This window comes from Carassius gibelio, chromosome B8 (assembly GCF_023724105.1).
Source record: "Carassius gibelio isolate Cgi1373 ecotype wild population from Czech Republic chromosome B8, carGib1.2-hapl.c, whole genome shotgun sequence".
NCBI classification, from domain to species: domain Eukaryota; kingdom Metazoa; phylum Chordata; class Actinopteri; order Cypriniformes; family Cyprinidae; genus Carassius; species Carassius gibelio.
The window spans coordinates 5,659,523-5,672,620 of NC_068403.1; the positions used below are offsets into that span (position 1 = coordinate 5,659,523).

The 13,098-nt window shown below is 36.3% G+C and overlaps 1 protein-coding gene across 1 annotated transcript in view; it reads left to right on the forward strand.

The window, feature by feature from the left end:
- The window catches only part of grm6a (glutamate receptor, metabotropic 6a), a 48,779-nt gene that overhangs the window by 18,478 nt on the left and 17,203 nt on the right, over positions 1-13,098 (forward strand). The window contains exons 3-6 of the mRNA XM_052562643.1: positions 8,628-8,844; positions 9,126-9,261; positions 12,156-12,310; positions 12,842-12,982. Coding sequence (XP_052418603.1) covers positions 8,628-8,844; positions 9,126-9,261; positions 12,156-12,310; positions 12,842-12,982 — 649 coding nt within the window. The remainder of the gene's footprint in view (positions 1-8,627; positions 8,845-9,125; positions 9,262-12,155; positions 12,311-12,841; positions 12,983-13,098) is intronic.

Below are 13,098 nucleotides of genomic sequence, written 5' to 3' on the forward strand. Positions count from 1 at the left end.
TATGTTCTTGTGTGAGTTTATTTCGGTCCTTAATTACACTGTCTTCACCCTCAGCCATTAAACCAAGTCTAGGGGTTTGGAAAGCACATCAGTGGCTCTTAGCTGCAAAATTAGAGGACCTTTGGTGCAATAATCTGCTGGCTTCTGTTCAGAAAACTCAAATTAAGTCTGTAAAAGAAGTGCTAAAGAAAGGAAAGAGAAATTAATCACTAGGACAAATGTTTAACGGTAAGAGTTTTGAGGACTGAAATCATTTAGTGAGGTGCATGCTTGAGCATTAATCATTTAGAAATTGCATGCAATGGGTCAATGAAGGAAATATAGTTTTATAGAATTATAGATTTATGATTTCTACAGTTTCTTTGTGAATAAATAGTCATTGCATTAGTCGTTCCAAAGGAGCTGAGTTTTCACAGACACCTTGGCTGTCAGAGTTTCCTCTAATTGCTGTTATTGTGAGGTAAATGGTCAGTAATTGCACTGATGTCTGTAACAGTTAATTCAACTGAGAAAATCGTGGTTATTTTTGTTGAACTAGGGAATGCTTTTGAGTGAACTTTTTCTTGTGTCAGTTGCTATTATGATGCATAGAGACACTGGATTTTCAGGCTGTCATCAGTACAGTTTTCACTTGCCAGTGTGAAGTCCAGTTAATTGTCCTACTTATATGTTGATGTATTTGCGTGAAATCACCATTACATTAGCTGGATGCGTGGCATGCACAGTAGACAATGATTAAAGTAAGTAAGTTTAGCTTTTAATGGTCACGGAGTAAAAAAAAAAGAATGTGTTTACAGTAGAAATGCATGTGCAGTTATTTCAACATCTGTTATGAATGTGTGCTCCCAGTAAACATGTGAATTCTCTTCTGTTTATGTAGAGGAAAATCCAAACAAAGGAATTATGTCAGTAAGACAGCAAAAGTTCATCCGCCTAGAACAGTCTCAGCGCTTAAAGGATTATTACAACTTTGCAGCCCCCACCAAAAAAAAAAACAAACAAAAAAAACAAACACAGCTTTTTGTGTGGAAGAATTAATATAAGTGCTTCAACAAAAAGCTGCAATGTGCTTTTGAACCTTGAAAAATGCCCCGTTGACTCCCATTGACTGTTCATGTATAATAAATATGATGTTTTTGGGCTTGGTTTTCAAACTGAGGGATGAGATCAAATTATTTAAGTGACAGCAAGCTATTGAAAGAACTGAACTTGTATTGAACCTGGGACATTCCTTTAAGGACACAGGCTACAGTAAATGTACACTTCATTTCATGGCATGTGAAAGCATTCGCTCAAATATTCTAGACATTTATGTGTCTGATTGATTTGTTCAACATATGGTAAATCTGTCTCTTTCTGCTTCCTTCCATCAGGAGAGAGAGTTATCATTTATAAACATAAGTATTGAGTCACACTAGACCTTTAATACATGGTCTATCCAGGGGACAGAATGGCATTGTCCAAATATTGAAGTGATCATATATGTGTCACTTTGGATATATATATATATATATATATATATATATATATATATATATATATATATATATATATATATATATATATATATATATATATATATATATATAAATATATATATATATATATATATATATATATATATAAATATATATATATATATATATATATATATATATATATATATATATATATATATATATAAAACTGGCCTAAAGAGTCATTTGTTCATGAATCAAACACGGGTTACATTATTTGTTTTTGATTCACAAAAAAAAAAAAAAAGTCCATTATGCTTCTTGATGCTGCAAATGACTGTTTATTATCACAATTTAGATTTTTTTTTTATCTTGATCATATAAACACAATCTTAAACACGTAACACTCTGGTTTATAAGTTTTACCTTTTACTGCCCTTTGTTGTTTTTCTTGTTATTTACCTATAGTAGCTACTGAATCAGAAACGCATTCAGATATCTATCTCTGTTGAAATATTATTGCAATCTATGTGTCCCCCCACTGAGCTAAAAGTCCAGTCACTTGGAAGTTTGAGGAATCATTTATGTTTGTATTTATTGTTCAAATCCTTAACCTCGAGTATAATAGTCGAGCAATAGTTTGCAAACACTAATAATATTTAGATATATCCAGGGGGCATTTCTCATAACAAAACAATGTCAGGATATTTACAGTCATGCTTTGTGACTCAATCATATTTTCTAAGATTATTTATTGCAATGGATTCAGTCAAGGTCTAATTAACCATGAAACAGTTCAGCTCTAAATATCTTGTGTAGTGATTTTTTTTTAAACTTCACAAGGTGAAAATAAAAGCAACGTTTTTGATAAACATGCTGAGCAATTCTTTTATCAAATGTTTGTCTGGGAAGCAGAAGACTTGGCTCAAAGCTTCTAATTAACTGCTAAGTCTAATTAATCAAGAAAATTGCAATTCTAGGCTATAACCAATGATTCATAAATGCACTTTCAGCAAGTGGCACGTAAGAGTCGACTCAAACTTTATGTGAACTGTATTCGGGTCATTTGATGGAGACCGGTGGCGACAGCATGATGGATTGATTTGTTGTTGTAAAAAGACAAACAAAAGAGATCAACTCCCTAAACACAGTTTTATTGCTCAGAGGTTGCACTTTTATCGCTTTTTTAGAAACATATTAGTGTTCTCTTAGTTATGTTTAAATGAAGTATCCACTGTGTTTCTTCTAGCTTGTAATTCAACTAGTCTAGTTAATACTTTAAAGTTGGCATTCCGTACTATGAATATTGTTAGCTCTTATGAAAACATAGCTTGTGATGTTCCTCATTTGCATGTCACTTTGGATAAAAGCATCTGCTAAATGAATAAATGTAATGTTTCGGATGGTTCTCATTCAACTGTTGATTACAGCGAGAGTACAGAGCTACAGTATAAACTGAATGTGGAGTGCAGCTCAGATCATTTGGTCTTGGAAGAATTTGATGGGAAATTAATTCTTATTGCTATCTCTGACTTTGCAAAAGCAGATTTTGTTGTTTTGGCCATTTCAAGCAAGATATAAAATATCATCTGAATAATTTTCTGATTATGTTTTTTTTTTAAACATACTGAAACATCCAAGAAGCAGAAAACTGAATCAGAAGTCATTGATTTCCTAGGGTGAAAAATGGGATATTAAACATGATATTGCTTTACGAGTGTGAAAATATGATTAATTTTGCATACAGCCCACAGTTGGACATGCACACAAAAATAAGCATTCATGTATAAATACAAACATACACATATACTTGATGCATGTAACAGAAATAAGGGCTTTAGTGAAGTGCGTGGAAACAGATCAGGGCCAGACAGGAGCCATTACTGTGATTAAAAGGTTGGATTTGGATCGTGTCGAGAGGAGCTGAACAGTCCTGTTACAGAGTCATGATGAACTAGTGCAGAATAATAAATAGCTCTGTCTGAGCCAGCGTCCTGTCCAGCTGGAGAATCATCCCTCCCAAAAGTGGGGTGCAGTGAAATTTACCACAATTTACACTATTAATTCTGAGAATCAGTTCTGTTAGGACAGAATCAGACTTTTTTCTGCTATGTCATTATTTACTCATCCTCATATCTTTCCAAACCTGTGTTAATTCCCCTCATCTACTATATTCCAGGGATGATGAAAGTCGTACAATAACTTTTGCGTAGAATTTAGTAGGGACGCTAGGGAGAAGTCCATACCAATATCCATCAACTATTAAATTGTCCCAAGCAATAATATTAATCAAACAATTAAATATATGTGTATGTAACCATTATTGTAATATTGACCACATGTGATATCACATGGCTAGACAGAGCCTTATTTACCTCTTTTCAATATTTTTTTTGAAAATTCGGACCGCAGATTGTGAGTCGTTTGATTTTAATTTGGAACTTCGGATTGAGACAAAATGAGATCAGATGATCACTAAAAAAATCGGACACATTCGGTACATTGCCAAAACAAGTGAAGGACATTTTCCTCAGAAGAGTGACAAAAATATCAACTCACTCATATTTCAACAAAAAGTTGGAGTGCTGATTGGTTAAATTAACCAAAAGTGAAACAGAAGGCATTTATAATACAACAAAATTAGTTAGGAGAAAGTTGCATTAGTTAACTTTCTATTATTTTTTTACATTTGATTTTTTATTGTATTATAGTTTCAGATAGATCCGACCACTGAAGATTTGATTAATGGCGGCTGAAGATTCACTGTACAAAAAAAAAAAAACTGACATTTACTGTAAAATACCGGCAGCTGTGGTTGCCAGAACTTTACCGTAGTGATGTCCGGTTCGCGAACGAATTGTTCGATTTACTGTAACCAGTTCTTTTTAGTGAACCGGTTGAACCAGTTCACCAAATCGGACTGAATAGTTTGAAACAGTTTGCGTTAATCCACAAATTACTTAAGTTAATCACATTTTTTACGTGGCTGACACTCCCTCTGTGTCAAAATAAACCAATATTCCGGTGTAATTAATTTACTCAAACTGTACACTGACTGAACTGCTGTGAAGAGAGAACTGAAGATGAACACCAAGTAGAGCAGCATGTGTGCAGCGAGCTGAATAATGAACATAAAGGGACCTTTTCCGAAAAGTTTACAATTAAGTTTTGCAACCAAGCACCCAATAACAGTAACAGGCAGTGATGTGCATATGAGGATTTAAGTCTTCAGCGGTTTATTTGTTATTAAATAAATTAAAGTTTCGCCAGATTGCCACTATTATGATGTTTTAACTGACTGAAGTTATGACTACTGACTTTACATATTTAAATGTGTATTTTCATTCCGGCCCGGGACACTAAACTTGAGATCATTATGTCATTGCGAATGACATCATTACGTTAGGGTGTAAAAGACCTGATGAAATGTTTTTTTTAACCGCATGCAACTGTCCGAAAGAGTCAGCTCACGGAAAAGACTTAATCACTACTTCACCATAAAAAATATGGTAGCAACATTTTAGGTTTAACAGAAATAACATTCATTCCCAATAAAATACTATATTTCATTATGGTAAATGGACTACATTTATATAGCGCTATATACAGACCACGTGGCCATCCAAAGCACTTTACAATTTGCCTCACATTCACCCATTCACACACCGACTGCAGTGTCTGCCATTCAAGGCGCCATCCAGCTCGTCGGGAGCAGCTGGGGTTAGGTGTCTTGCTCAAGGACACCTCGACACTTGGTGAGGTGGAGCCGGGGATTGAACCACCAACCTTCCGGTTTGTAGACAAACTACATACAACCACTGAGCCACTGCCACCCCTATTGTCTGATGTAAAGTTAAAGAGCCAAGTACTAATATCTGTTTTGAACCATTGTAATGCACTGATAACCACCAAAAACTGGTGGTGATGAGAAAGTCAGATGATGAACCAAAGCTCATCACAAATAGCTTTTCTACGAGCTGAGGAGAGCAATACTTTTATATAGAAGGTGCACAGTGTCATTCACACAAACACTAAACATTAATTTAACAACATTAGATGTAAGAAAAAAATAAAAAGAAACATGTTATTTAAAAAAAAAAAACATTAATTATGAAGTGTCATGCAAGGGATTCTGGAAGGGTCAATTTACGTATTTTAAATATGTTTAAAATTTTTCACTTCCAAAACCAGTATTTTTTTACAGTATTTTACTGAAAAACTACATTAAATGTAACTAAATTTATTCCCTGAACAAAGTATAGAAAGTTACAGTTAAACAGTAAACAGGTATTTACTGTAGCATTTTTTACAGTGTTTTACTGTCAAAATCACAATATTTTTTTTTTACAGTATTCAGTATTGTCATCACATGAATAAATTATTTTTTTAAATATATGAATATATGTTTATTTGAATTAGAAAATTTCACAATATTTTTTTCTTTGTCATGAACCGGAAATATTTCCAATGTACAATATCGAATCAAATCCAAACGTGAAATCTGTGTCAATACCTGGTCCTAGTACCATGGTACCGTCACAGCAATTATATAAATGTCTGTTATCTAACACACCTGATTCATTTCATCAGTTGATTAGTGGAGTGCTCCATGACCTGAATTGGGTGTGTCAGATTTTTTAGACACTGAAATGTGCAGGATTGTGAAATGCTGGGTTAAAGTCTCATTGGTGGGGGCCGCCACACATAATCAGTGTTAAATGAATTCTTTGCCTCCCCCCTCCTGATCTCTGTATCTCTCCTCCTGTGCTTAACTTAATTTGACTAAAACCTCTCTTATCCTCATGGATAATCTGTCAAATGGTTCGTTCTTTCATCCATCTACCTGTTGTAAGGACACCTCTGCTGCTCACCCACATGCCGAGACCTTGCTTTCCTTCTGCGCATTAGCTGACGAGACATGATCGCTGCTTCACTTCTCCTGCTATAAAAAGCTGGAGTCTATCTAGGTTTATCAGTCACTGGGTGAACCGTATTTGAGGCCTAGAGACAAATCATGATGAAACCAACAGCAGCCATCTGCATTTGCTCCAGACAAATGATGCAATAGCACACATAATTCACTACTACATTTTGTTGTCAAATCTTAAGTGGTCTATGAATTTATAAAGTAGCGTGCTAAAACTCTTTTGAGCCAATGGAGAAACTTTGTGATAAAGTTTTTTATCACCATTTTATTGGTGATTTGATATGTTTTCCAAATGCAAGCTGGAAATGTAAGATTTGTTTTTTCTCTAAATCTGATCAGATCTTGTTTTCTAGGCAAAATATTTAAAACAAGATTAATTAAACGTTATTAATTAAATACATTTAAAATGTATTTTCAGCAAATACGTACTACCATTTGGCGTATGTTTTTTATTATTATTTTTTAAAGTAATCTTATTAGATTATTTATTAGATTGCATTAAACTGATCAAAAATGACATTTATAATGTTACAAAAGATTTGTATTTCAAATAAATGCTTTATTTAAAATTTAAAAAAGAATCCTGACAATGTATCTGTCTCCCTGTTAATCAGTTATTCTATGCACCGGTGTTTCCCTGATTATCCTGTCGTTATAAGAAGTCCTTTCAGTTTGTATTTGTCGGTTGTTGTATTTGTCTTCCATGTAGTCTATGTTTCCCATTTGGATTATTAGAGACTCTCATTTCATGAATTCCTCGTCTCCTCGCTTCTTGACTTCTTGAAGAACTGACCTAAACAGTTTAATGCGTGTTTCCACTCCGTTTTATTTTCGTTTTTCTCCCAGTGTTTTTCTTTCCGTTGTGTCCCATGGATCCCCTCCTTTGCCAAATCACTCGGGGAGCCACACCAGACTGTTCTGTATACTCACCAACTACCCGAATGATGTGCTCTGTGCGTTCTACAATGCCAGTTTGAACATCTCGTACAGATCACTGTCGTCCGAGGTCGGTCCCCGAGGGAATTTCACCACCTAAGTGGAATGGACACTGGCCAGTGCCACTCCTGACCCAGAGCCCAGACCATCATCTCCCCGCTGTGCGGATCTTAAGCTGCTGCTAGAAAGTGCACTCCAGTGCCAGCTCCTCGAAAATACCGACTCCAGCCTCCTCCACTGCTGTCATCTGGCATCCCCTCTGCCCACCATCATTGTGGTGCATGCCCCATGGGACTGCCATCCTCCAGTGTCATCCTGGTCAGAGTCTCCCTCACCTCCACCATCAACCATTAATCTATCAGCTCCACTGGGCTCCCTCATCCCTCTTGCTCTGTCTTGGTTGGGCGTCTACCCACCATCGCCTCTGGACTCCTCTGGTTGCACCTTGTCACTCCATCCTTCCAGCTCCATTGGGATTCTTCCTCTCACCAGCTCCATCTTGGTCCTCAGTCGCTCTAGCTCCACCCCGGATCTCCACCTCGGTTCCCAGAGCCCTCAGCTCCACCCTGGCCCCCCAGATCCTCTGTGTCCCCCTGGCTCGTTGGCTCTCTGTCTCCACCTCGGGCTCATCCTCCACCTGCTCCACCACCATTGGACGGCTCCCTGGAGTCTGCGGCCATTCCTCGTCCATTCCTCCTCCCTCCGTTGGCTCCCTAGTGGGTTGACATCATGGCTGTGGACTGGGTCCAGCAGGACTCCTCCTGCTCCAAGCTCCTCTGGTCTCCTCCCTGGCTCCTCCCTCTGTCGTCTCCTCTCCTGGATATCCGTCCTCCTCCCTTGTCCCCCCCCACTCCCCTCCCCATGTTATTTCTACATTGAAGGGGGGAGTAACGTCATGCCCCTGGACTTATTTTATTGTGTTTGAATACTTTTTTTTTTTTACATTTCTAAAATATAAATAATTCTGGTTCTATTTTATTTTAATTTTGATAATAGAATTTACCTAAAAATAGAATATGCTTCAAGTTTTATAAGATATATGTACATGTAATTTTTATAATCTTCCCTTTAATTAATTTAGTTTTGAGGATTTTTATATTTGATATTTCTATTGGAAACCAAAACAAAAAATAAGAAAATTTATAAATAAATAAATCAATTGATTTATTTATATATTTATTTATTTATTCAATAATTTATGCATTTATGCATGCACTTAAAAAGTTTTCCGGGGATGTTAGAAAGACGGTTGCCAAACAGACTAACTGGCTTTAGAAATGCATGTATATCTCTTATTTTTCTTCCAGATCCCTCAGATCAGCTATGCCTCCACAGCACCAGAGTTGAGTGACAATAACCGCTATGACTTCTTCTCTCGAGTGGTACCTCCAGACTCCTACCAGGCCCAAGCTATGGTGGACATCGTGAAGGCGCTGGGCTGGAACTATGTGTCCACATTAGCGTCGGAGGGGAACTATGGTGAAAGCGGAGTAGATGCCTTCGTTCAGATCTCTCGAGAGGCAGGTACAGTATCCATACAGTTATCAGGCTTTGGATTCTGTTCTGTGGTAATCTATGGATTTGAAACACACTGAAGCATATAGAATGATCCAGATTGGGCTTTCCATTAATATGCTATATTTCAAAAAGTTCCAAAGAGGAGCATGACAGAGACAGCTGCATGCATTTGTACCCATCTGCTGCCAGAATTTCATGACGGTCATTAATATAAATAGAAAGTGAGTCACATTTTAGGAGAGAAAAATTTCTGCATTGGTGTCCATCTCTCTCTCTCTGTGACAAAGGAGGTCTGTGCATCGCTCAGTCCTTAAAGATCCCACGAGAGCCCAAACCAGGAGAGTTTGACAAGATCATTAAGAGACTAATGGAGACCCCCAATGCTCGAGGAGTCATCATCTTCGCCCATGAGGACGACATCAAGTAAGTGAAGCATATGCTTAATGCATGTTTGTTCAGCAAGGCCTTGAAAGCCTTATAACATTCTGCACATGCATCCCTCTCGGAAGGAAGATTTTGAAAATGTGTTCATGTGAATTCAAGTGCTTTGGTTTCACTGTTACAACCAGCTAACAGATTTTGTCTGCTATAATTGAACTGTAACTGTATGATTTCACAAGCATTTTTTATTATTATTTTTTACAACTGAGGAACGCCAGCTTGAAGTGACGTTAACAAACCCATTGCACTGTTTGACAAGATGTTGGTTAACAAATAAGAGAAGTCAGCTGAAAAAGTTGTTTCAGACGCAGATTCTGATAAAAGATTAAGAAGTCGAACATGTTTTTTCTCTTGAAAAAACATGCGTGATTGGCTTACCCTAAGAAGTATTAAAGTAAAGGAGTGTTTAGGCAGAGAGTGTGAATTTTGATTTAATGTTCATTATTTTATGTTGTGTTTAACCCAAAATATTCACTTATTAAATGTTTACAAGCAACATTACATTTTTATATTTAGAATTTGAAGATTTTGTCTATAACAGATGGATAATGGGAGTGTAACAGTGGCTCTTTTTCATAGTTTTTTTAATGGTTCTGTCTGGAACAAACTGTTCGTTCCATCTGTCGCGGTGCAGTAGACTAATGTTGTCACAGATTTGATAATGGTTGACTGGTAACAAGGGCACATGTGGATTATTTGATATGATTGAACTAACTTTTAATATCTGTGACATTTAGGGGATATTTGTAAAAATTAAATACTAAATGCAAAGTATGTGCAATTAGGGAAAACGTCCTTTGATGTAGTGATAAGACAATATGGGATACTTTGCTTTTGATATGCAATGCATCACACATGCTCATGCATGTAAATGGAGTTGGCTCCAGAACAGCAAACCTGAAGAGGAAACAATGGCCGCAGTGTTAGGCCAGAAACTTACTCTTAAGCAATTACATGATCACAGATGTGTATGATTAGTGCATTGTCCTGATACACAAACAGAAACCATTTTAGAACCAATTTTTGAAACAAATAACTTTTTATTTTTTAAAGAACCATATTTTGAAAAAAAGGTTCTTCATTAAAGGAATAGTTCACCAAAAAATTGGCTGAAAATGTATAGAATTAAAAAAAGTTTGAGAAATTTAGCTAAATTGCTCACTTGCTCACCAATGGATCCTCTGCAGTGAATGGGTGCCATCAGAACAGCTGATAAAAACATCACAGTAGTCTTCTCCAGTACATCAATTAACATCTTCTGAAATGAAAGCGTGTTTTGAAGAAACAAACAGACGATTGAGGCACTTTAAACCAGTATATAATCCATAACACTTCCTCCATTGAAAAAAAAATCCATCTCCTGTTTTCCTCTCACATCAAAATCCACCAACATATTGTTTAGAACTGCACTGTTTTCACTTGTTAAAGGTGCTTGTTTTGTGCAGATGACCTTTTCATTGTACAGTGCAATAAAGTGACAATAAAGCCGACTTGACTTGACTTAATTGATGGACCTGAGTGGTGTGGATTACTTGTGGATTATTGTGATGTTTTTATCAGCTGTTTGGACTCTTATTCTGATGGCACCCATTTACTGCAGAGGATCCATTGGTGAGCAAGTCATGTAATGCTACATTTCTCCAAATCTATTCCAATCAAAAACCAATTCATCTACATCTTGAGCATGAGTATTTTAATTTTAATTTGTGGCTGAACTATTCCTTTAATTCTCCAGACCATGATTTTAGAACTATTTTTTACATTTAACATCTGTAGTTAATGTAATGTTTATGTACAGATGTTCTGTTGTTCCACTGGCTTTTAATTACCTGAATATTTCTTCCTTTTAAATGATAATTGTGCATCTGAAGAGTGTGACGTACTGTATCACATGTGTGATTGCAACATTGCCCTTAGGACAACTCAGGACGTGCTAAATCTGCCCGGAAAATTTAATTTAGGAGGTGCTATGCTGTCTAATCCAAAATATGCTGTCTTTATCAATTTATCTCTTGGGCTGACCTTTTCATACATCATAAGAGCAGATACAAATTTCAGGATACTGCATTTCTCATTGCATAATGTCCTTTTGCTTTTTTATTTTCCATGTTTGACTTTGTAAATTCAGAAGTACCAAATAAACTCAGACAATACTTTGCTATCGCCATTGACGGTTTACCACTCTGTGTTTGGGTGTCACTGTCTCTAATCCATATGGCTTGTTGCTGATGCTTTTTGACAGGCTTCTGTGGTGGAGAATGTCTGTGCAGTTGAAGTTTCCCCCTCATTAAAACACTCCTGTGAACACGAGCTGTCGCTCACACTGCATGAACTGTCAACCACGTCTTCAGTGCTGAAACAAAATGCATAACTGAATGGCTTAATTCATGATAACTTGGTTAAGTGCCACACTAAATAACAATTTGATATTTGAATTTCATGAAGGTACTTTTATTCAGCGAATTTTATACAAGTATATGTCATGTTAACATTTGTGTATGCATGCAGTTGTGCTTTGTATATTATAAGGACTTCCACAGCTTGGTTCCTCCCAACGTTTCTTTTACATTTATGAACAAAGTACATTTGTGTGCAAATGTAATAATTTAAGAGTTGGTCATTGATGGATATTAAAGAGGAATGCACCTATCTCACTAGCAAAACAAAACACAATTCTTGTTTTATTTCTTTCTTTGTTATAAATTGATACAGTACATGATTGTAAGGACATGATTGGTAATTACCCGACAGATCATATTTCTGTTCAAAATACTAAAATGCTGCACAATAGCAAGAGATACAGTGTGTGCCCTGTAATATCAGTTAGAATGACTTTACTTCAGTATAATAGTTTAGCTGTGCTGTTTCTTGTCCAGGCAGGTCCTGGAGGCTGCGAGGAAGTCCAATTTGACTGGTCAATTCAAGTTTGTGGGATCGGACAGCTGGGGTGCCAAGAGCTCTCCGATCCTGGACCAGGAGGAAGTGGCTGAGGGTGCCGTCACCATTCTGCCCAAAAGAGCATCTATTGAAGGTTTGAAATATAGATATGCATCTTTTAAGTCTGTATTAAAAAGATGGATGTCCGTGATTGTATTGCGATTGATTCATTTGTGTTTTTATAATTTTTACAAGGAAATTGGGACTTCAGAATAAGGCTTCTTTATTTGCATTTATTGTTCCAAGAAGAACTTTTAAAATCAATAGAAATGTTTTCAATGCTAAAAATTTATTTATAGTGAAAAAAGTTCTAATATATTATTGTATAAGTTTTATATTTATATTAAAATGTTCTTCACAGTAAGAAAAAAAAGTGTTCTTTTAAAAACTGTTCACTGAAAGGGAACCACAAATGGTTGTGAATCTGCCCCCAACTCACTTTTCACAATCCAATCAATAATCGACAAATAAAATTAAATCTCACCCTTTCATGCTCGATAACTGTTTTACTCAGAAATGAAAGTAAAGTTGGTTGCAACTTCTATTTCATGCTGTGTGTGTGTTTTTTTTTTATATCGATTCCACTATAAGGATAAAATTGGTCATTTTTCTGCTTTTTAATCAGGATTTGACCAGTACTTCACCACTCGATCCCTGGAGAACAACCGCAGGAATATATGGTTTGCTGAATTCTGGGAGGATGACTTCAGGTGCAAACTGACACGTCCAGGTATCAAAATCGACCCAGAAAAGAAGAAATGCACAGGTGAGAGCTCCCGATAGCCGTTTGCAAGTTAACTGATGTTTGAAGTAATGACAGCTGACCTAAAAAGCTCTTTAATGTCCTCTGTCCTACTTATCTTTCACCTTCTCCAACTTTTT